Source organism: Crotalus tigris, unplaced genomic scaffold, assembly GCF_016545835.1.
Source record: "Crotalus tigris isolate CLP2741 ecotype Arizona unplaced genomic scaffold, ASM1654583v1 scf7180000017731.4096049, whole genome shotgun sequence".
NCBI classification, from domain to species: domain Eukaryota; kingdom Metazoa; phylum Chordata; class Lepidosauria; order Squamata; family Viperidae; genus Crotalus; species Crotalus tigris.
This window is the reverse complement of record NW_024096599.1, coordinates 1,458,651-1,482,531: the sequence shown is the minus strand read 5'-3', so window position 1 is coordinate 1,482,531 and position 23,881 is coordinate 1,458,651. Positions and strand designations below refer to the sequence as shown.

Here is a 23,881-nt window from a genome sequence, read left to right as displayed (position 1 = left end):
ATGGTGTGTAAGCAGGCAGGGAGCTACTGCTGGGTGGGGGAAAATGTGAGAGGGTGAAGGAGGGTGGAAGGAGGCATGTCAGGGGTTATGGAGAGTGTGTGGGAGTACAAGGGAAGTATGCTGAGAGTGTCAAGGCTTATGGAGGATGCTCAAGGGTACAAGGAAGGCACAGTTGAGGATAATGTATGATGTGATACAGGACAATGCAAGGGAGGGCCAGGAGTGAGTTGCAAGGTATGAAGGATGCATGAGGGTATTAGGGACATGACAAGAATTGAGGAGGGTGCAAGAAACGCATGGCGAGGGTTGAGGAAGATACACAAGGGTGGACGAAAAGTGTGGTGAGACTTCAGAGATCTATGAGGGAGGCACAGTGATGGTCAGGAAGGTATGCAATGGTGCAAGGGAGACTTAGTGAGAATTGGGGAGAGTGTGTGGAAATACATGAGTGGCAAGAAAAGTGCAGTGGGGCTTGGGGAGGGGGCACAAATAGAAGAGAGCTAGGCCAGCAACTTGAGTGCAGGGTGAGCACACAGAGACTGGACTGCAACGTGCAAACTTCCCTGCCAGCCTCCCTACTGACTTTCTGGGAAGCTGGTAGGAAAAGTTGCAAATAGTGATCAGTTGATTGCTGCAACTGGTCAAAAGTGTGAGCCAGATGACAAGTGTCCAGATTATGATAATTGCTGAAGGAATGATTGTAAATTGAAGACTACCTATTAATTGTATCAGTTATGTAGCAAGCCAGGAATGATAACCATTTTCCTCCTAGAATGATTCCCAGTTACCTGATTTGCCACAGAAATTATGTTTCTTCTTAACAGCTAAAATTGTTGAGAGAGAGAGAGAGAGAGAGAGAGAGAGAGAGAGAGAGAGAGAGAGAGAAGGGAGGGAGCCATCTCCGCCAACCGGAGTAGAGCAGGTTCATTCACTTTCAAAGGCCAATTCTCATGGTTCCTTGACCATGATGCTGCCCTACACTGAAGGGTTCTTGTGAAGAACTGTGAAGTAGTGACAAATCTGGGGTATTTATAAACCCAAGCAGAAAGTTAATCTTTCTTTTTAATCCTTGATTTCAAATTTATCTGAATCTACCCTAGGGAATAATAAGGACAAGAACTGAATCATATTCAGCTGACACTTACTCAGAGACAACCGCTGACTCTAGCAAGTCAGAGCTGTTTTCGCAGTTTTAAACATAAGGAGAAAAGCATATTGGCTTAATCCATCATTCTATCCATCCAAATGTCATTTCAATAATATTTTTAAACCACTGATTTGGCATAGATTTGGCATGAATATGTGAGTGATGGCTTTGCAAAAACAAAGAAGTATAACAAAAACTCATGTACACATCCACAAACACATTCAGAGACAGAATGTATGTGTTAATGAACAACATTATCTTATTGAGGAGAAGGCAAAAAAATAGTTTGAATAACTTACAAGTTATTTCAGGGCATTGATAAGCATTTATACTTCTGTAATATAGGAATTAATAAGACTCTCACTGTTATGGATCTCAGAGAATATTTTATTCTTTTGCTAGCTTCTTTACATATTTTGGTCTGTTATGACTTGGTCTATTCAAATATTATTCCCACCATAATCTTCAAGTGTGACACATTTTCAACCTTCATTTCAACTAGCAAGGGAAGGTTTGAAATATTTAATATGTAAGACTATGCTTTTAAATGAAAGACAATATTGCCTAACTATAAAAAGGTTTTAAACTAACTATTAAATAAGCCATTTTAAATATAACTCCATTTATTTAAAAGTATCAAGGCACTAACTGGCTAGTAGACCAGCTATACGCAATTGTTCATCTATAGTATTAAACTATCTCAGAAAAAGACATGTCAAGTATCTCCAAGTTTGTCAAAATGCCTGTGATATCACATCTCAGCCATATACTAGACAACCTGTGACCCCTTGGGTCATTGTTTCAGAGGTATTTCCTTATCTGATTGCTCAACGCTTTCAACAATGACAGAACTTTTAGCTAAGTGTAGAGCACTCATTTTTGTTCCCTCCCTCTATTTATATTTCACAGGTGCTAGTCTTATTTGACAGGACCAATCTTATAATCAATACAACAATATACAACTTAAATTTGGATTTAGATTTAAAATCATCTCATATAATTCTTATAGTCTTTATATGTGGCCTCTATAATCCAGTAAGTTCCACAATATCGGTCTACCATCAACAAGGGGTATTTTGTCACAACTCTTCCAAGAATCCAAAAGTTTCAATCAAACAATGCTTGTAATCCATAATGTCCAACCACCTTACAGTCAATCCTTTGGTCTCCCCCCGGTAAAAAAAATAACCAAGAGGCAGAAAGTCAAGAGTTAAGTTTCAGTCAATGTTTGTAATCCAAAATAGTTAGCACACTTCAAAACAGTTATATCTTCCACAAAACAGAGAATAGTCCAAAATATTTTTCTTTGTTGCCAGCTGTTTTCTGTTGAACTAAAAGCTTGAGTGAAGGTCAAAAAAGCTAGGAATTTATCTGTGTCTGGGCATTGTACCAAATCCGCTGTAGCCGCAATAAGCTTAATGTTGTACCTCTAATGCCACCACTAGATGTCCCCAGATGTTCATTTTCCAACACTTAAAACAAACAATTATTTTCGCTTTAAAGTTTCTTGAATTTCATCCCAATATTCTTTCCAAAGGGAAAACCCTTAACAGATTTCTCAATTCTATGATTTGACAACGTTCTGTCTTTGTAGAACTTCCACTTTGGTATTATATTATTCTTCTTTTTGTCCCCACAAAAGATTTACCCGCCGCTTTTATTTCTCTGGAATGGGGGGGGGGCAAAAGTCCCCTTCCTTCTCATGCTTGGGGATTTCTTGCTTTATGAGAGTTTGTCTTATCCAGGGAGTCAAGTATCGAACTAATAGAGAAAGGATTAATATTTTCATCCAGTTCCACACTGTTTAAAATGCTGATAATGCTGGTGCTTTCTTTGTTCGGTTGTCAATGGCTTGGGCTAGCTACAGAAATACAGCTAGCCTTTCCTTTGCTGGTTTGGAGGACTTTACTTAAATGGATCGACTGCCCTCTTTCCGTGATCTATGGGTGACTTTAGGCCCATTTAGAACCCCCTGGCAGGGCGAAATTAGCAGTGGGAAGCGGAGCCCCACTTTCCTTCGGCTGCAACACTATGACGCAAACCGGAAGTCTTCAATGACAGACCTTCTTATGTACTTGAAAAATTCTTAAAAATTCAGGGACATATTCAGGGCAATATCTGCCTTGACAATAGCCCATATTAAACTGTATAGTACAGTCAAATATCAAGAGATGACCATAGGAAATGTTTTATGACATTTTCTATTATGTCCTAAAATATTTTACACTATTTACCAAATTTTAATTCCATGGGAATAATGGGTCCTGGAATTTGGATGCATTCTGTAAATTAATCCATCTGAGGTACTTTAATTCAAAACTTGTTGCCCTATGATGCATTGTTTTTCCCAGTTTAATGTTACAAATACAAGAATTTTAGTAATATTTGGATTCTGTAAACTAGAAAGAATGTTTATTTCTCTTTTTTTCACATTGTTCCTTTTATGTATTTCTAACTGCGCCATTTTGACCTAATGATTAGGGCACCAGGCTAGAAATGAGACTGGGAGTTCTAGTCACACCTAAGCCATGAAACCAGTTGAGTGACCTTGGGCCAGTCACTCTTTCTCAGCCCAACCCACCTTGTGGGGTTGTTGTTTTTGTGGGGAAAATAGGAGGAGGAAGGTATGTTGGATGTTTGCTGCCTTGACTTATTTGTAAAAATAATAAAGGCAGGATATAAAAAAACCAAACAAACAAATAAAATCAATTAGTTTCTTTAATCCTGTCAGCTTCTCATGGGTAAGACTAGAACTAGAAACATCATGGTCAAGGATTCAAATATGCATCTCTTTGTTAAACATGTTTATTGTGAGATTAAGGAAATATTAACAGGAATGATTAAAAGACACAACTCTCAAATAAAAATGCTAGGAAACTATTTGGAAAGAATTCTGGCAATTGTCAAATCTAAAATGTAAACCCTAGTTATAGTGATCACTTCTGGATGGGAAAAGCAGTACCCACCTGTTCCTTGCTCTTGCAACAGACTAGCACTGTCCCAAACTATTCGTTTCTGATTAGCCAGAACTAGTTCTCACAAATATCTTGCTAAAGCATTACATCCTAAAGAGGTCTCAGCATTCCAGATAAGTAAGACAGAATAAAGGGGAACATTTAATTTCAAATATTAGTTTCATAAATGCAGCCTACTTTTTTTACTGCATAACTATACTCTGTACTCTGTATCAGACAAATTATCCCCACATTTTATCTGTGCACATTTAACTTACATCCTGAGCACTGAAGTACATTGTATACATTTCATCATTTATTTCAGAATCAACACCCCATATTTTCTACCCTATCTCGTCTATTAAGCTCACTGGAAACTGTATTTCTTTTTCCAAAAAATCTGGATGCATGTGTGAATGGACTGGTCCTTTGAATTCAGTTTGCCCCCTTTCTCATATGAACTTTTATAGTGATTAGGGATATTAAGTTTATCTGAAGCAATACTATGCTAGGATCAACTTCACTGTTTTAAGTAATGTTTTTAATAATGCTTTAAAAACAAACCTTTGGTGCTCTCTGATTGTATATTTGCAGACTTTTTATTACCCAATGAAATGAGTAATGTCATAATGTTAACTAGTTAAGTAATGAAAAATCTACAAGCAAACAACCAAGCTCACAGAGCACAGAGATTCCAGGTTTAATTGTGGTCATTAAGTGATCTGAAAAACAAGTACTTTCCTTTAGTAGGAAGTTAGTGAGTATATAGACTGAATTAAATATTATATTGGTGTTGGCTTGTTTTTTTTTTAAAAAACCCTGTTTCTTAGGTTTTATATATATTTGAAGCATAATCAATCTTTTAAAGGGAAACTATTATACAGAAATACTAGAATGAATTTGAAATAAAACAGATGAACCATAGCTAATTTTATTTTACTGCTAAAGTATTTTAAAATATTGTGTTTAGTGAAAAAGCAATATTATAATTATAAAAATGGTAAGAAAAATATCTAATTCATTGCAGATAATTTAAAATGGTAACTAAAGTTGTGGTATTCCCAAATGTCATATTTCAAAAAGAAATTTGATATAAAATTTAATACATTTGCAAACTAGTTGTGGACTACAATTCTTTTAATGGGCTTCTAACACACCTGAAATTCAGATTTTTTTAATATAAACTTTTAACATTTAAGTCATGGATTTTTGTTAAATAAGAATACATTTCCTATTGATTAGATGAGAGTGTAATTTTTCATTTTAATTTGTTTTAATATTTGTAGTTTTCAAATGAAGCTAGGCATTTAAGTATGTAGGACTAAATTAACATTATGAGAATATATTCTTAATTTATTTAATTTTATAATGCTTGTAAATCTCTTATCTACTTATTTAGTGCTTTAATTTTTTCTCTTGTTTCTTGACTATGCTTTTTTCCTTTCTAAATGTTCAATAAATATTTTAAAAATCTGTAAAAAAATGTAGGAGGCATTTGTGTACCATAATTATAAGAGTAATTTGCATGATTTATTAGTAAAGACACGTATAATTGTTTTAAGGGATATAAAAGATGTGCTACTTTTTTAACAGTAACAAAAAATACATAGATAGATGGATCATCGATGAAAAATTCAGCATCCAGTTAATTACACATATATTTTAGGCTAACCTTTTTTTAATTCTACATTTTTCTTATTACTTATTATCTCCATTCTTATAAGGGTCTCCAAACTTGGCAACTTGTGGACTTGAATTCTCAGAATTCCTTCATCAGCCATGCTATAGTGTGCTGGTAAACAATATTCAATACATTGGTCTAAAACCTAACTTAAGGTCAGTCAGCATCATCTTGTCCAATCTAATTTCTAGAGTTGTTGTGGGAGAAAATTAGATGAGGAAGTGCTATACCTTCTGCTTCCAGTAAGATATATATTCAATGAATGTATGAATAAATAAATACAGAATATTTATTGAATGTTTATAGCAAAAGCATATCACTTCTGTCAGCTCAAGGGCTACATCACATTTTACATGATATATCAAGGGCAGGATTTGTATTCTGAGGGATTTTAAAATGGAAACATGAGTAAAATGTAAGCCACTGCAAATCTCTGGATTGCAATGCTGTATAAATGTGAAAATCTGATCAATCACGCAATAAAGTGCTTTAAGCCTACGCAAACTGAAAACAGTCAAACATTTGGTCCTTTAACTCTCACCCCCCCCCGCCCTCAAACTCCAAAAAATGCAAAATAAAGCTCAAAAATGTTTGGCACTTTGACACTAGGATAGTTCTAAGATGTTGGCCATTTTAGTTATCTGCCCACCTGGTTTATATCCTAACTATTTAGCAGCTCTTTCTGAACAGAAGTTGAAAGATGCTATAAACATGCAGGCAGGATCTAATTTAATTCATAAAATAACATCATCACCAGTAAATAATATTAATAACTTTATTGTCACTTTGAATGTACACCAATTGGCACATATCAAAATGAAATTTTGTTACATACAGCTCTCAAAGGGTCACCACCTCCGATATAGACTCCTTGTTTGTGGCCAGCTCAAGTGTCAGAACATCCATTTTAGTCTCGATTAGAGAGCGAACAATGGCAAACAGGACAGATGGAAATGGAGCTCCGTGTGGATTAGCCCTCAAATTAGCTTGTATTCTTGCACGACAACCTTGCCTCCTTTCCTTTTTCTGATCGTGTCTCTTCTACCTTTTCCTTAAAGGGGCCTCTCTTCTTTTCACCCCTGGAGCCCGCTGCCACAGCTGCCTTCATCTCCTCCAAAAGCCTTTCTCCCTTCCTGTGGGCCTGCCGACAGCCTCATCCAGTTCCTTTGCTCCATAAGCCCCGGGACCTTTACTTTTATATCATTATTTATGTTCTGATAACTAGTTAATACAATGAACTCATTAATACTAGTAGTCCTCAACTTATGACTATAATTGACCCCATAATTATGGCCATAAGTCGTGCCATTGTTAAAGTGGGTCACATGACACCTGATTTTACAATCCTCTTTGTGGAGACTACTAAGCGAATGTGATGGTGTAAAGTTTATACTTCACTTTTAAGCAAATCCATTGTCCTCACTGGATGTTTTTTTCCCAGAAACTGGAAGAAAACATTAATTTCTGGCAAAAAAGAGAGTTCTGATGGATTTTATTCCACTAATTGCTGTCAACTGTAGAGGGCAGTGCTCATCTCCGTTTCAAGGCCACTGAGCCAGTGCTGTCCAAAGATATTTCTGTGGTCATGTGGCCAGCATGACATCATGGAGTGCTGTTAATTTCTGGCAAAATCAGTTGTAAACTCTGGTCCCGTACCGCGGGGTGGGGAAAACTAAGATGGACAAGCTCCACTGCAGGAAGGTGAATGGTTTCTCTGCACGGGTGACTCATTATAACCTAATTCAATGTAATAACATTTTGAGTATAAACTGAGCATGCAATAAAAAATATTTGTCATTTGAATATCAAGCTAAATATAATAAAATCTAATTAGATGTATTTCTTATCTCTGTCATCTGGTGTTTATCCAGCAAAGTACTAGAAATCCTACAATACTTCAGGATATGCTGATAACCAATATTCGCACTAATGAGCCTAGTTTAAGAATAGGAACAGCACCTCTCCAGATAAGGAAAGGGCAGGAGAAGTGTCTGAGAACTGTGCAGAACTTTCAGTCTTATGGATCTGATTTTTGGAGCAGCAGTGTCTGTGGAAGAGATGGCAAGCTCTCAGTAATAGCGTATTCTATAAAAGACATTGGGTTTGCAAAAGCTCCCATTTTTTAAAACAAATTTGGAAGACAATTACTTCAAAGTTAAGAAAGACCTTTGATGCAGCAGAGCAATCTAGTCATTCAGTAAATGATCCTTTATCCCAGATTAAAGAAAAGAGCAAAGGAATAATTTACAGGATTTAAAAATAATTAAAGGTAAAAAAATTCACCAAAAATTAAAAGAAGAAAGTTTAGAATAGACCAGTTGGATTTCAATTTGCTTTAAAAAGTATTTTTAAACTGAGTAAACAATTAACATATCTCTATGGGAAGGAATTTTATTGCTACTAATTGGACACAATGACTGGACAACTTTGCAAAATAAAAGATTAAGGGAAATTTGTTAATGATCATCTGATTACAGAACTGTGTGTAATGAATGGGGCTAAAGACTAGAAAAAGGAGGGAAATCTTTTTTTACTTGTTATTTTCTCTTTTGGGATGGAAATGGCCGTTACTAGAAAAGTAATGAAATTTATATAAATAACAGAAAAAGATATTACCCTTGATGCATTCTAACAAATTTTTGATGAATTGAGAAAGAATGTTACAGCTACAATAATTGCATCAATAATCGTCTATGTGAATTCATCATTTAAAAGAGATATGAAAGAAGAGATAAAATTAGAGATAAAAAACAACTGAAGAATCTTCAGGATAATTGAGTGGATAGGTGAAACAAATTAAAAGTGTAGATTTTGTAAAATAAAATAGAGTAATAAATAGGGAATATTTAGAGAAAGAATCCTATTTGAGACCAAAAGTACTCGTAGAACAACTTGATGAAAATAGTAAGGTGAACATTCTTGAAGCCTTAATATATTTTTTTTTTAGTATTGGAAGAAAAAAATGTTCATGACATTTAAATTTCAAGTTAAGGATTAATAAAACCAGAATATTATATAAAATAAAGGAATACAAAACTGACTTGTTTGATCAGGGATAAGACAGTAAATACCTTTACAAAATAGTGGAGACTTTTTATAGACTTTCTGCTGAAAATTGATAGAACTGAATTAATGGTTTTTGGATTTATTAATTGAAAAGGGTTGGATATAGGAAGAAATCAACTTTGTAATGTAATTTCAAGGAGGGAAGAAGGATATTAAATCTAGTTGTAAGATCCTTAAAGAAGATTGGAGATCACTTTCTTAAATATCTTTTTCATTTTCTATTTTCTGCACTTTTTATCTTTTCATTAACTTCTATTTTTCATTTTCATCTTAGTCTTATTTTGTATTACATTTTGCTATTGTTAAAGTCTTTAGTGAATGTTATTTTAAAAAACAGTTATGAATATTCAAACAAGCATGCTTACACCAGTAGGGACATCTATTTGAATGACTGAAAGCAAGGAGTTCTGCTACCTTCTCTTCCTTCTCCTTAAAGAAAATTGACCTCCATTCAGAGAAAAGGAAAGAGGTTTCCCAGGTCCCAGAATATCTCAAGAATCTATTGCTTAATGTCAAAGGCTACTAGAGTAGTTGTTTTGCACAATGTAGCAGTTCCTCCATGGGGCTTCCCCTTTATGAAGCTCAATAGAAGGAGCACATGGCTGAAAATTAAATCAAAATGAAAGGGTGCTTTCAAACTTTGCATAGATGTAGAGCTCATATTCTGCTTGTTGGTTTCACATCTGTTAGCTTTTGTGGGAAACAAAACATTGGAAATAAAAGATATTATATTCCTTACTGTCTCCTCTTCATTATTACATCGTTCAATCTAAATGACTTTATCTGCAATTTTAAAAATAGCTGGAAGAAGAACAACACAACACAGTATGTATTGTATGGAGCTTACCTCATATTCTTCTTTGAATCCATAGCCTTCTGCACATTTCATCTGAGTGATATGTTGCAATAAATCTGCAACACGAATGGCTGGATGAAGCTGGCCTGTCTGGTATGGCACATCTACAGGGTCTCGTTTTTTGTATGTGTGTGACTGGACCAGGCTACTTGTGTCACTTCCGACAGTATGAGTTTCATCTAGAGAAACAAGATGCAATAAAGTATCAGACTACTTCCAGTTGATATATAATATACATTTTGAATGTAGCTTTTAACACCATCATCTTTTCATTGTCTAGGTGAGCTAAATTGTAACTACTGTGTAGTTTATTCATGGAGGTAGCACAAGGTATTGGGAAGAGACAGAGGTCTATTAGTTTACAATAAAAATGTGTAGACCATATTTTATTATTTTATTTGCTTGTTTAAACCTATCAGTAAATTGGGAAATTTATTTTTTTAGGATACTGATTTCTAAATAGTTCAGAAATTTCAGACTGAAACTTCATCAAGTCCTAGTCTAATAAATAATTAAATATTTGCTGGAGTAGGATACTATTTATTATTTTTTACAATATTTCAGAGTGGAAAGCAAAATGTTTAAAATGCATAAAATGAAATGGGTTGTTAAGCAAGAGAAAAATGGAAATGGAGATTGGATACATTAGGAAGGAAAATATACAGAATAATGATTAGGAACCTTTTGATTGGAGATAATGCTTGACTGAAGTTAGCATGCTGCAAATTTAGATAAATATATGACAAGGTCTATCACATTCAAGCATGAAATGTTATATGTCAGCTTACATGCAGGGCAACATACAGCATGACCCCACTGGACTGATCCAAACTGATGTGAAGCACATCATCTCCCACCCTCCACAGCATTGATGGGGCAATGGGAAACTTACCATTTATTGGCACTTTAAAGAAGATACATATCAGGAAAAAAAGAGAAGGAGGAGAAGAAAAAAGGAAACAGGCCATAAGCAACAGTACTACAATAATAATTGCAAGGTATTTTTATGGTTGTAATTTAAGCACCTTCAGTTTAGTTTCCCATCAGACAAACTGAATATTTTATTAGCATAAAGGGCTGAACAACCAGAAAAATGTTTATTTTTTTGCTGAATCATGTTGGTGCTTTTAATTTATGTGACAAGAACTACCTCTAGTGAGAATGAAATGTTTTGTTTTTCTCTCATTGTAAAAATTAATCTTCACAAATCTATTTAATAAAAATTAAAATAAACAAGTATATCACCTTCTAAATCTATGGGTTACTTGGAAATTCTTAAGCAGGGTCATTTTATTACATGGGACCAAAGCAGATTAAATGACAGCCTATATGTGGTCTGCTGACTGGAACATTAAGGATGAACAAGTGATGCAGGTTTTACAGACTGAAACTTCTACGTGAAAAAATACCTACTATTGTTTGTGTATTAATGGTCCCCATAAATTTAATATCATGTGACAAAACAGAGAGACAGACCAAGAAACTGCAAGAGTTGTGTCTAATTTAAAATTTTCTAGATGTTGAATGGGTCTTCTAAGAGCTACAGTTCTAATACTTCTGATGGTGCCAGAGTGAGAAGATAATATCAGAACTGAACACCATCCCTTTGCATCTCCTTATGGATCATCAGTATAAAGCTCTGAGTTCTCAATATTCATGAATCAATATTTGTAGTGATTATATATGACTAACAACAGACTGACATGAGTAGAAATCCAGCATATCTGCCTAATGGAGATTTGATAATTATGTTATATTTAATTCTAAATATTAATATAAACCTGAAGCAAATATTTATATGAATAACATAAACCTGGGTTTATGTTATACTGTCCGAAGAAAAAAAAGAACCAGGCTTGACTCTGCATCTATCGCGCCTAGATACTAGGAACTAATTGAATGGGACAACTATAGATATTAGCAAAAGTATTTTTAGCATTTCCTTCTAGTATGCAAATTGAAATGTTCAGCACTTAACTTGCTTTTTATGTAGTGTGTCTAAATGTGTACCTTCGCTTCCCCCAAATACCTTGTCTTAAATAACTCTCAAAATTCCCAGTTCAAATATATACCCTACGAATCATGGGCCTTATAGCCCAATGTAGCTGGGGAAAGTGGGGAGAAGGCACCAAATTGAGGAAAGTTGATGTGCTTTAGGAATAGCATTTAGGCAGACCACTCTAGAATGACTAACAAGCCAATCAAGATTTTAGGCTATTTAGTTTAGGCTGCAAGTTTTGCATCTACAGAACCAGAATGGCTGTTTGCTATGCTATGTTGAGAAAAGCACCTGAGAGAAAAGCAGTGGGAAGACAGAAAAAATACTCTTTTCTTAAAACCATCCTTATATTTCCAGTTTGGAAGTAAATAACTGGCAAATGAGCTTTATAGCACCATGTTTGCCCCTGGATGTGAAATTTTAGGGTTGGTTCGGGTTTTTCTTTTTCTGTATGACAGTAAATGTGCACGTATCTTAGTCCTGACCCATATCCAAAGAATTCTTTAACTCAATGGGGAAAACTAGAGAGGTGTACAGACCTCTGAACATTCACCAGAGTTCATCTAAGAGTGAGATACATTATTTATCTATCTAATATTACTAGATTAAATGAAATATAAAAGGGACATTTGAAAGAACATGACTTTCACTGTTCTTATTTATAGATGTTAACAATATAATTTGCAGAGATTGGTTTTAATCCCAACTTCTCTTGTTTTGAACTGGGCATATTTGATTTTAATTAATTGTGGTTTTCTCTTTTCTCCATAGTCCATCTTTTAAAAATCAGCCTTTCCTTTGGAATCTGAATTTTGAATGAATTTTAGAAGTTGTATTGAATGAATGGAGGAATTGGTGGAAATTCCCCCTTCATTTGTGAATGAAGAAATAATTTAGGAATCAGATCATTTCGTTTGTTTTCATGGCAATATACCCTGGGGTCCCAGTCACATTTTAGAAATTCTCCAGCCATTCATAAAAACTACAATATTTTTAGATTTGTCTACAAGCTCTAATACAGACATGTCAAATATGTGACATCGCGCAACGTATCGGAGCTTTTTTGCCATTGCCGGCAATTGGGTGGGCATGGTTTCCTGATGATGCGTCCGGCCTGTGGGCCAGCAGTTTGACATCCCTGCTCTAATCTCTTAATTAGTACTACACAAATTTCTGTAGCTTTTAAATGATGTACAGGAAACCACATCCCTTGCCCAAGAAAGAGAAAGGGAGAGAGAATAGTGGATGGGGGAGGGAATAAGGGATTAGGAACTAAAAATCAGGATTAAAACTAATCTTAATGTGAAATGATTTAGATTAACTATCTCGGTATATGTAGAGCTCCATAGTATGATTATTTCCAAAATATTGAAGAATTTTTCCCTTCTATTACATTTAAATTACTATGTGATAAGAATATTTTGGAGAGGCTCTAGGAGTCTTAATTAAATTTGGGGGGCTGCAAAGTGAATATCCTTGTTCTTAAGGTCAGACAGATGATCTAGACCAGATGAAAATCAGAATATACTGTATGCATAGAGTTCTATACATGATAAAGAAAAGAACACCAACATTACTGAAATTATTTTGGCCTGGTAGATTGCACTGCTCCCGTAAGCAGTTAGTGAATCATTTAATCCTAACTCTGAATATATAGAATAGCAAATGGATGCCATATACATGTGGCAGTTTCGCCCAGATTCCAGGGTGGGCCAAATTTAACCTGATACAAATACTGATATCCAGAGTTCCCTTTAGCTCCTCTTCAACAAAACTGGGATGCATGGCATTAGGATGCATGGTATGAAAGGCGATATACAAGTGTTGTTACAATATGTTGTTGCTGAAATGGCACCTGAATATTACAAGGTGGCTGAGACACAGAAAGACAAAATAAATAAGAAAATAAGTAAAGAAAGAAACGTAGGGTTGGAAATTGGTTTATGAGATTTCAAAATAAAGTATACAGAGACTTTATTTATTATTTTTGTTTTAGGTTATTATATTATAGATAAGTAGCAGTATGCCCTACCAGGCTGCAAAATGAGTCAATACAACTTTTGTATTTATGTTGCATATTCATACAGTGCCTATTACAATTATTTCTGTTAGAGATCCCTCTATATATTAGAAACATGCTTTTTCATAAAGGTATATACATGGATCTTTGAAATAAAGATCTGGTTATCCCATCTGCATACAGCTGGATACTACAGTTATTAATTTCTTCTATAAAATGCATATTGAAATGAAATTCTAAATTGCATTGCCAATATGCAAAACATAGTTGATAGAATTCTGGTGTAATGTTGTTCAGAAAGTCACCAATGCTTATATCTATTTTTTTGCTGTTTTTCAGAACAAAATAGCAATATGGTAAGAAACTGACCCAAATATCATTAGCCTAGTTATTGGTTTCAGTTCACGTGAAGAGCGAGATTTCAGACTGAATTGTTTCAAAAAGCTGTGTTTTAAATGCAAAATACCTATTTTGAGTATGAAATGGATGCTCAAACATGGTCTTCCCAAAATGCCTGAACGGCCAGTTTCACCCCTGAAATGATACAATTTGAAGATATATTGCACTCCACTGTATTAGGAGCTATGGTGGCACAGTGGTTAGAATGCAGTACTGCAGGCTATTTCTGCTGACTACCAGCTGCCAGCATTTCAATTCTCACCAGTTCAAGGTTAACTCAGCCTTCCATCCTTCTGATGTCGGTAAAATGAGGACCCAGACTGCTGGGGGCAATATGCTGACTCTATAAACTGCTTAGAGAGGGCTGTAAAGCACTGTGAAGCAGTTTATAAGTCTAAATGCTATTGTTATTGCTATCTGATTTTTAATTTACATCTTAGACATCCCATATTAAATGAACTACATGGGAATACTGCTACTCTTGCTGGTCTGAGATAAATTTATTTACAGAAAGGCACTGTCATATAAAAATGCACAGAAATGAATACAATAAAAGTAAAATGTTTATATCAGTTTCACTTGCTTGGACTTTGGATGGCATGTCCCTGCCATTGTTACTGAAGATTTCTTAAAATGTAAAAAAAGTATTTCATATCTATAATTTAATGACAATAGAAAGCAGTTTAATTGTTTACCTTGGACTGATATTGCAGTCACTTAGTTCCTATGAAAAACATTATCCAAGAATTGCTACTTCAAACAGATGTGTAATTATAGTCAAGTTCTTGCACAGGAAAAATTGCATGTTAATAACCATTTTAATGTAACAGAAGGCAAAATTATTAAATACAGGGGAAGTGATTTTATTGAGAGAAACAAACTGAATTAAATTTATTTAATTTCCCCCCTTATTTTTTTAAATGGTCATCTGGCGACTTATTAAAGAACTGAATGAGTTCTTTGGCTTGAAAAAGCTTGCATTATTATGAATTAAACAGAAAACATTCCTCTCAGTATCTCTTTTGTGACTTAGAGCAACCCCCCATCAGACAATTTTCAACACAAACCAAGGCTTTCATTTATTTGGTAACCATGTGACTACACAGAATACCAGAATTTAATCCTTACTGCAAGCAGGTACAAGACCCATACTGTTCATCTGAACAAACTATGACTTGCTGGGAATACATACAAATATTGCAACTAAGTACTGCTTGCAAAAGAAGAAAGAGAGGTACGCTCTTTCCAAGTCCTGTGCTTAATTATTCTCCTAACAATAAATCCTAGCTTGGTATTAGGTGTGTAAAGTAAGCCACAAAGGAGTTAGAGTTTGGAGATATAATTAATGCAAATAAGTAACAGTGATACAGTTCTTTGATATTATAATTAATTATTATTTTTAGGCGTTTAGAAGTAGGGTAGAAATTGAAAGTTCTAAAAGGGAAGACCAAAACTTTCTTTTTAAAGAATTATACAGAATAGTTCTTGAAAAACATTTCATTAATTGGTGCTATACTCGACAGGCACTTTTGTTAATCAAAGTGTTTGCTTAATAATTTTCTCTTTTCTGTTAGAGAAAAAGCAGTTTCTAACAACTGTAAGCTACAGCCAAAGATACAAATATATTCAACAATAAGGTGTATTAGAATCTTCCCTCAAAATCTTATTATTTATTCAGAAGGAGAGCTTCAGACTTTACACATGTGTAGCACCTTTCTGCTATTAATTGAAGCAGCCTATCTTAAAGCAGAGTCAACTTTTCTTTAAAAAGTTCACTCTGCTTTGAGATTTTTATATTTTTTAAGTAGTGATATTCTTTTTTCAGGCTTATGTAAAAGTTGAAATATGTATGTATGTATGTTTTTGAATGAGTAAGAGTGAGATGCTGTTTTGTGCTAATTAAGAAGCAAGCATATAGTAACAGGGTTTTTTTGTTTATTGAAAAGAACATCTATAACTTGCTACAGAAAAGGTAAGTTTGACAATCTCAGATGCTTAAAAATCACTGTAAATTTCATTTGCATACACATTATTGTATTATTGTGATGATTGCAGCTCCTTACCAGTAATTTATAAGAAATCATTTTCTTTTGATACCAGTTATAATTATCTTTGCTAATTACAATTAGATTACAAAATTTCTTATATTTTAAGAGGTGGAGAGGAGGAAATCACAGGTTGAGTCAAGCACAATGAATTTCCTTTGCCTTTGTTTATGACAAAACAAAGGGAAAATTTATTTGGACTTCAGTAGTTTAAAAACAATTCAGGATATGATTTGACAGATTCCTGTTTCAGTATTTTTAAGTGAAAACATTTCTGCTGGATGGATGGGTTTTAAATCTGTTTTCTCTTTTTTAAAGCTCATGTATACAACAGTTTATAGTAAATTCAACAAACTGGAATGCATACGATAAAATTATGCACCAACAAGGACAAGGAAAAAAGCAGCAGCAATTTAAATACTGGAATTGAATTCTTATTACATGTTATTGTATTATTTTGCTTGGTTTAGATTAAGATTAGTATAGTAGTAGTATAAAGCACAGCCCATTTTTATTACGTAATTCATATGCAGTAGCATTTCATGCTATTTTTGTTATCTTAGCATGGTTAACTCATTTCCCTTCATTCTCTTTTTACTGGACAATCAATAGCTTTCAGCTTCCTAAAAGAAAGATAAAAATATGCTTCTCATCTCAGAATTCTAGTACAGTATTTCCATCTGTATGGGATGTGGTACATTATGTTATTATTCTGATAATCCCATTTATTTGTGATACACACAAAAAAATAAAGTGGAAATATTTACTAAACTCTAGAGCAGTGGTTCTCAACCTTTTTAATGCCATGACCCCCAACCGGTCGTAAGTCGAGGACTAAACCGGTTGTAAGTCGAGGACTACCCAACCAGTCATAAGTCGAGGACTTTCCCTGCCCGGGAGCGCCGCACATGTGTGGTGCTGCCCTCTGCGCCGGCCAAGGTGTAGCTGGCAAGCGGCAGAGACAGAGCAGGCCGACCACCAGCTGGGCCACCAGCTGGCCCAGCCCAAGGGAGGTAAGGCACCCGCCAGAAAAGGGAAAAAAATGGAGGACAGCCTTGCTTGGCGACCCCCATGAAATGGTCGATCGACCCCAAATGGGGTCGCGACCCATAGGTTGAGAACCGCTGCTCTAGAGTTCATAAAATGTATTTAACACTAATTTATTGGTAGACTAAATTAAAATTATGCTGAACTTTTAACTACCATAGTACTTGCATTATTTGATTTACCCATTACTTTATAAATATGACCAATAACTAAAAAATCTTGGATCCTCCATCTACTAAAATCACCTATGACAATAACAGCCCAGTGTGATAACTGGTATTTGAATGTTAAATGCAGAATAGTTTGGACATTGTGAGTAGAATATTACACTTGTTTAAATACAATGTTTCACTACCTAGGTTGAACTTGTATTGTTTCTGCAACAAACATTGATAAAGGGAAATATTCTCACCTAAAATTGCAGTTGGCACAAATGGATCTGTCATACATCATAAGCAGGTCAATGCAGAAAAGGTAAAAAGAGAAAGAAAAGTAAATGACGAACAAATGTTCCAATTTTCTATTTGCTCAGAAAGCCACAAGTTATAAGCAATAGAGCTTCTACACTTTGAAAATATTTTTGGAGAAATGCAATTGCAACATTTGTTAAAACTGCCCAACTTTTCCAGGGTTCTCCTGAAAGAAGAAGAAAACAAGTTGGGTGCTTTAAGAGTCATCTTGGTTTAATAAGTGGATTCCTTAAAGGAATGACATCTTTTTTTGAAGTTCATTCAGAAGCCTAAACAAGCCATATTGCTTTAGTGCTTTAGAACAGTTTTCAAGCCAAGTCTGCAGCATTTCTTTAGATTCATTTTCCAAAGTGTGAAAAACTCTAATAAGAAAGTTGTTATTTCATGCAAATGGTATTTAACTCTTTTAGAAGGATTTTTATATTTAGACAATCACAAGAATATACTGTAATATTCATATATGTCTTTAAACTTTGGCCATGTTCAATATTTCAGTCTGTACTTAAAAAACTGATAGGCTACGCCCTAGTGGAGATTTGATGGCTAGGTGTGTGCGTAAGAGATACACGCAAGCTTCTTATTCTCTGTGGTAGCCATTACACCAGCTAGGCTTCAAGGAAGTGAGTATTCTTCTGATTCTCTCCCTCTATAGCACTGCTTCTCAACCTTGGTCACTTTAAGATGAGTGGACATCAACTCCCAGAATCCCCATGGCTGGCTGGGGAATTCTGGGAATTGAAGTCCACACATCTTTAAGTGATCAAGGTACAGAAACAGTGCTCTATAGAACTCTGCCTGAATTAAAGAAACAGCTCACAGTTTCTAAGAGATTGTTATAAAAGTAAACTATTTACAGTATTTAAAAACCAATGAAATATTACCTGGGTAATATGAATTGGGAACAGTTGTACTCAGAGTGTTCGTTTTCATTGTAAATGAAGAGGGTGATGATACAGCTGGAAAGAGAAAACACTATGCAGTAAATCTAAACAAAAGTATTAGCAAACAATAGCTTATTTGTATCACACCCCAAGATGATGAATCTTGTTAAATACAATAAGCAATGTTACGTGAAAAATTAGCAACAGTGTTTGTGTAACTTGGTATTATTTAAATGTTTTGTGTTTTCTCACATAGATATTGTGTTTCTTTCATTTTCTTGCATGCTTTATAAGTGCCTTCTGCAATTAGGAACTCTATGATCCAGTTTTGTGTACATCATGTATCACAAAACGGAGATGCAGTATGGATTTCTCTTCAATGATACTTGAAGGAACAGTATAGGAAAGAACCACAAGCTGCTAAAGGCAACTTTGGAAAAGAACTTAGTCCAAAAATGCTTTAAATTAGGCTATAATCCTATGACCATTAATTAAATTGAACTAAACTAACAGATTTTTAATATGCATATTTTTCAGAATTGTGTGGCTGTTATGAATAGATTTCTGCTGTAGCTATATGATCCAGGAAAAAGATGGGGTTCCTTTAATTAGTTGCAAACAAGTGCTATTTTCGTGCACTGTGTGTTCTAAGTCATCTTTTCACAATCTAATATAAAGCATTTCACAGTCCTAACAGACACTTTTGAAACCTCTTCTGTGGAACTATTGCACTATAGTTTATACGCATTTTATATTTTCACTCATGGATGAATTTTTCCTTTAAAAAACTAGTAATAACAATACTTTTTTATAGCTTATGTCACATTCTAAAAGTAGTATAGCAACCAAAGAGTTCACAAGAGCACTCTAATTCATTTCCTGACATCTTCAGTAGAATAGATTTCAAATAGCAAAGCTGAGATCTGTTTAAAGATTCTTGCCTGAGACTTGGGAAAACTGTTGTCAGACAGAATAGATCAGTTTTACTCTTGATGAATTGGGAGGCATTACTCAGAATCCAATAGAAATTGTGGTCTTTTACATCTTGGGACTGTACTATTTTGAGAATGTTTGAAATAGTCTATACTGGCAAGATGGGCAAATAACTTGGGTGGGGAAGCTTCCTATATTCATCGCTTTAATCTTTCTGAGACACAATATTAAAGCCGTATGGAATCTTATCTTAAATACCATGTTAGTCTTATACCATAAAGGAACCTAGCTCCAAAACAAATATCAGTTAATTGTATTCTCTTATGGTAGGAACTCTGAAATTTGTCAGTTGTAGCTAAACAGCCATCATTCACACATAGTATGTTTCTTAAAAATGGTCACCAAAATATGGAGTCTATCACACAGCATTGTATAATAAAATGAGGAAACTGAATGTAAAAACATGCTGCACTGATGTCAGTGGATTTTATTTGGAAGCAAGGGAAAGGCATAAATAAATTTTTTTCCTTATTAAAGATTCTATCCCATCTTCTAGCTATAAGATGTGAAATGTTGCACAGGTCAGATCTTGGAGCCCATGGATTGAATAGCAAGCATTTAAGAGCCTTTCACACTTCCCTTTGCTATTTGCTCTGCAGAAATTAAAAGGACTTCCACTTACATCTCCCATTTAGATTGTGTGTATCCATGAAAGAGAAAGCTTCATCACAGTTGGTACCTTGTTCAGCATAGCTTTTATCCATTGAGTTCACCATCACTGTCATTTCCTGTCGTGTGTTACTCAATGTCTCCTTTCGCTTTTTAGCCAGTTTTCTTAAGAAAGAAACATTAAAGAAAGAAGATGATGCTTCAATGAGCAAGCATAGAATTCATTATTTTTATTTCATATAATTTGTAAATTCACTTCTGCTAACAAGAATTTATGTCAGCTACACACACACACACACACATGCTTAAATCAGCATGAAATGTAAACAGCTACAACATTTCCACTATGAATTAATAAGAATAGGCAATACATATAATTAGATTAATAAAATACACAATTAAATAGTTATATGCACTATATAGAGATGAAGGAAAAAGAAGTGGATTATAGATGCCTGAACACAAAAGACATCCTTAGAATCCTAGGCTGTCTTGCGTTTGGATTCTAAAACTGGGCTGCAAAACCTATTTGGCTTACCAGCCTGCTTTTGAAGGGTCAAAAGAGTGTCAGTCAGCCACTCAAGGAAAGTCCTGATTTGGTAGGGCAAGGGTCTCCAATCCCCGGTCCGTGGACTGGTACCAGGCCACAGCATGCCAGCAACTGGTCTGCACAACAAGCAAAGCCCCATCCATGGGATGCAGGCAGCACACAAAACCATGCACTCTCCGGTCCACGGAAAAACCTTTCTCCACGGCACCGGTCCCTGGTGCCCAAAAGGTTGGGGACTTCTGTGGTAGGCTGACTGTAATAGTGGGCAATTGAATCCTAGCCTCTGGCTGAATGTAAGCTCTAAGACAATGCAGTACAGGTACTGGTAGTCCATGACTTTCGACCACAATTGAGCGCAAAATTTCTGTTGCTAAATGAGAAATTTGTTAAGTGAGTTTTGCCCCATTGTATGACTTTTCTTGCCACATTTGTTAAATGAATCACTGTACTTGTTAAATTAGTGACACCATTGTTAAGCGAATCTGGCTTTCCCATTGACTTTGTTTGTCAAAAGTTCACAAAAGATCATCACATGACTGGGCCACTGCAGCCATCATAAATATGAACCAGCTGTCAAGCATCCAAATGTAAACCATGTAACTATGTAGCAACGGTCTTGTGAAAAATAGCAATAGCAATAACACTTAGACTTATATACCACTTTACAGTTCTCACTAAGCGGTTTTACAGAGTCAGCATATTGCCCCTAATAGTCTGGATCCTCATTTTACCGACCTCAGAAGGATGGAAGGCTGAGCCGGTAAGAATCGAACTGCTGGCAGTTGGCAGAATTAGCCTACAATACTGCATTCTAATCACTGCTCCACCACGGCTCCTGACCTATGGTCATAAGTCACTTTTTTCAGTGTCATTGTAATTTTAAACAGTCATTAAATGAACTGTTGTGTGTTGAGGGTTACCTGCATTTCAAAGAGCTGAGTGTCTGATTTGGTGGGACTCCTTGAGAGGCATTTAAATCAATGTAATCTATTTTCTGATTTATTTAATTTAATTTATGGCTGGATGATGCAAAAGTATGTAAACTGATTATCAGTTTCCCTAGGCCTACAAACATCAGGTGCACTAAACACTACACTCAAAACATAGAGGTGTGAAACATAAGACTAAAGCCATCATATCCTAGGATAGAGATACTAGATCTGTCAATAACTGATAACCATTCAGCTTCAGATCATTAAGTGCAGGGCAAAAAACCCATTGAAATATGGGAAAAGCAGGAAAAAGAAACAATTGGTTTAAATAGTTGTTGGTATCAGAGGCAAACTCTACTCTCACACTGTTGGAGGACAGTCAATGTTCCATAGGCTTAGCTCTAAGATTTCTTATCTAGTTGTGCCATGTTCTATGTCTGAAAGACAAGTTTGAGTCTAGTAGCCAAGTTAAGCTGCATGAAGTTGAGGGGCTAAGATTTATTGCTGAACCCTGCTTTAGTAGACTGACAGCTAATGCTACCAAGATGAGAAAATCTGTTCAGTTATATTAAGAGAATAACTCTGGAAGTAAAACAGAAAAAAAAAATCACCACAAAATCCTTACTAACAGTCTGACTAAAGGCTGTTTTTCCTTCTTCTATCACATTAAAATTACAATTTTGTAGTAAATTGTGGAGGAGTTCTGAAATTTAAAGTATGTTCAATGCTCTGAAGAATCTTGGAGCCGAAAGTTTATTTATTTGTAAGATTTATATATCATGTCAATCTGATCAGCTTTTAATAGTATATTTCAGAGCACCAGTAACAATGGATAGAATGAAATTTTACTGAACTTGATGACAGTGCTTCAGGGGAAGACTGTGAAAACTATCAATCAAACATGCCAATATGTTTGCACAGTTGATCAACTGAATTTCTCTACCATTCTTACATGGGAAACAGCACTATAAATTAAAAGCAGAAATAATGATAATCATTAATTTGGAGGATTTTTATAGTGGTTATGGAGGACGGATCTATCACATATTCTCACTCAACGCTGAATGTCACCTTAATAGGGACAATATACAAGGGAATAAGGGTTGGAAAGCAATCAATTAGAATGCCAGAAAGTCTGTTAGGCACTTTGACTGGATTAAGATAGTCTTCAGCTTGATCTAGCTTGCATTTTTCAGGTCATACTTCCTGTTATCTCAGGTGGAGATTTTCTCACCATCTTCTCTGACTCTTTTAACTGAAGGTTCTAGAATCCAAATATGTTTTCCACCCAAAGCATATATCGTATATAAGCTGCAAGTTCTTTTTCTCAACTATGATCTATTGCTCATAAACCGATTTTCCACTTTCTATATTATAAATTTCTACCCTGCAGTAAAATATACTTCACGTGTCTGCACAAATATTTCAAGTAGGGGTTAATAGGAAATGTCCTTTTTTTGGCCTTAGTAATTGTTAACAAGAGTAGAACTTCTACTTTTGTGTGAATATAGAATTGCAACTGTTATTCCTTTTCTTCTATGTAATGATCATATAATTTTCATTGGAAAGTTTGAACTTAGGAAAAGATCCAAATGAGCAAGTTTAGTATATATCAGCAGGATGCCTGATGCATATCAGTATACTGAGTATCTTTAAACCACTGTCAGATCAAAAATGGGGACAACTGACCCAATTTCTTTTTCCCACTTCATACCTTCACTGAATGTGGAAAGAAGTTTAGTTGTCTGTATTATTATGAAACTGAAAAACCAATAATATTCCCCAATATTCCATGTTCTTTCAGAGTTCTCTATCTATTATGTTTTGACCTTTCAGAGATGCTTCTCTCAAAAGGCCCTGATCATTTTTTGTATGAAACTTCATATAGTTCAAGATAGCTTATTATATTGTACAGCCTCTATAGTCAGAGTATCTCAAAAATGACAAAAATAATGAAAGGTTTCAGGGTCATTATATGATTGACAAGACCAAATACTAGACAGTTAAAAATAAAAATAACTTATTATTTTGGCATCCAAATTTGCTATTTTTTGATTAAAACAACACAGAAATCACGAGAGGTAATTTTTTATGTATTATATATAAATTTTTTAAAAAATGTTTTCATTAAATACAAAATGTGCAGAATGGTTGAGCTGAAAACACCCTGAAGTTATTTCAACATTTTAGAAAATACACAAAAAAAATGTGTCGCTTTAAAAGTCAGGAAAC

The 23,881-nt window shown here is 34.9% G+C and overlaps 1 protein-coding gene across 21 annotated transcripts in view; it reads right to left on the bottom strand.

Moving 5' to 3' along the window:
• PTPRM (protein tyrosine phosphatase receptor type M) overlaps positions 1-23,881 on the bottom strand; it is a 482,202-nt gene that overhangs the window by 112,337 nt on the left and 345,984 nt on the right. For 9 of the 21 annotated variants that reach the window (XM_039339174.1, XM_039339176.1, XM_039339179.1 and 6 more), the window contains 5 exons: positions 20,181-20,332; positions 18,566-18,640; positions 17,627-17,653; positions 10,597-10,608; positions 9,696-9,883 (listed from right to left, as the gene is read on the bottom strand). In XM_039339174.1, coding sequence (XP_039195108.1) covers positions 9,696-9,883; positions 10,597-10,608; positions 17,627-17,653; positions 18,566-18,640; positions 20,181-20,332 — 454 coding nt within the window. The remainder of the gene's footprint in view (positions 1-9,695; positions 9,884-10,596; positions 10,609-17,626; positions 17,654-18,565; positions 18,641-20,180; positions 20,333-23,881) is intronic. The other 12 variants (XM_039339180.1, XM_039339186.1, XM_039339193.1 and 9 more) reach the window with 7 other exon arrangements.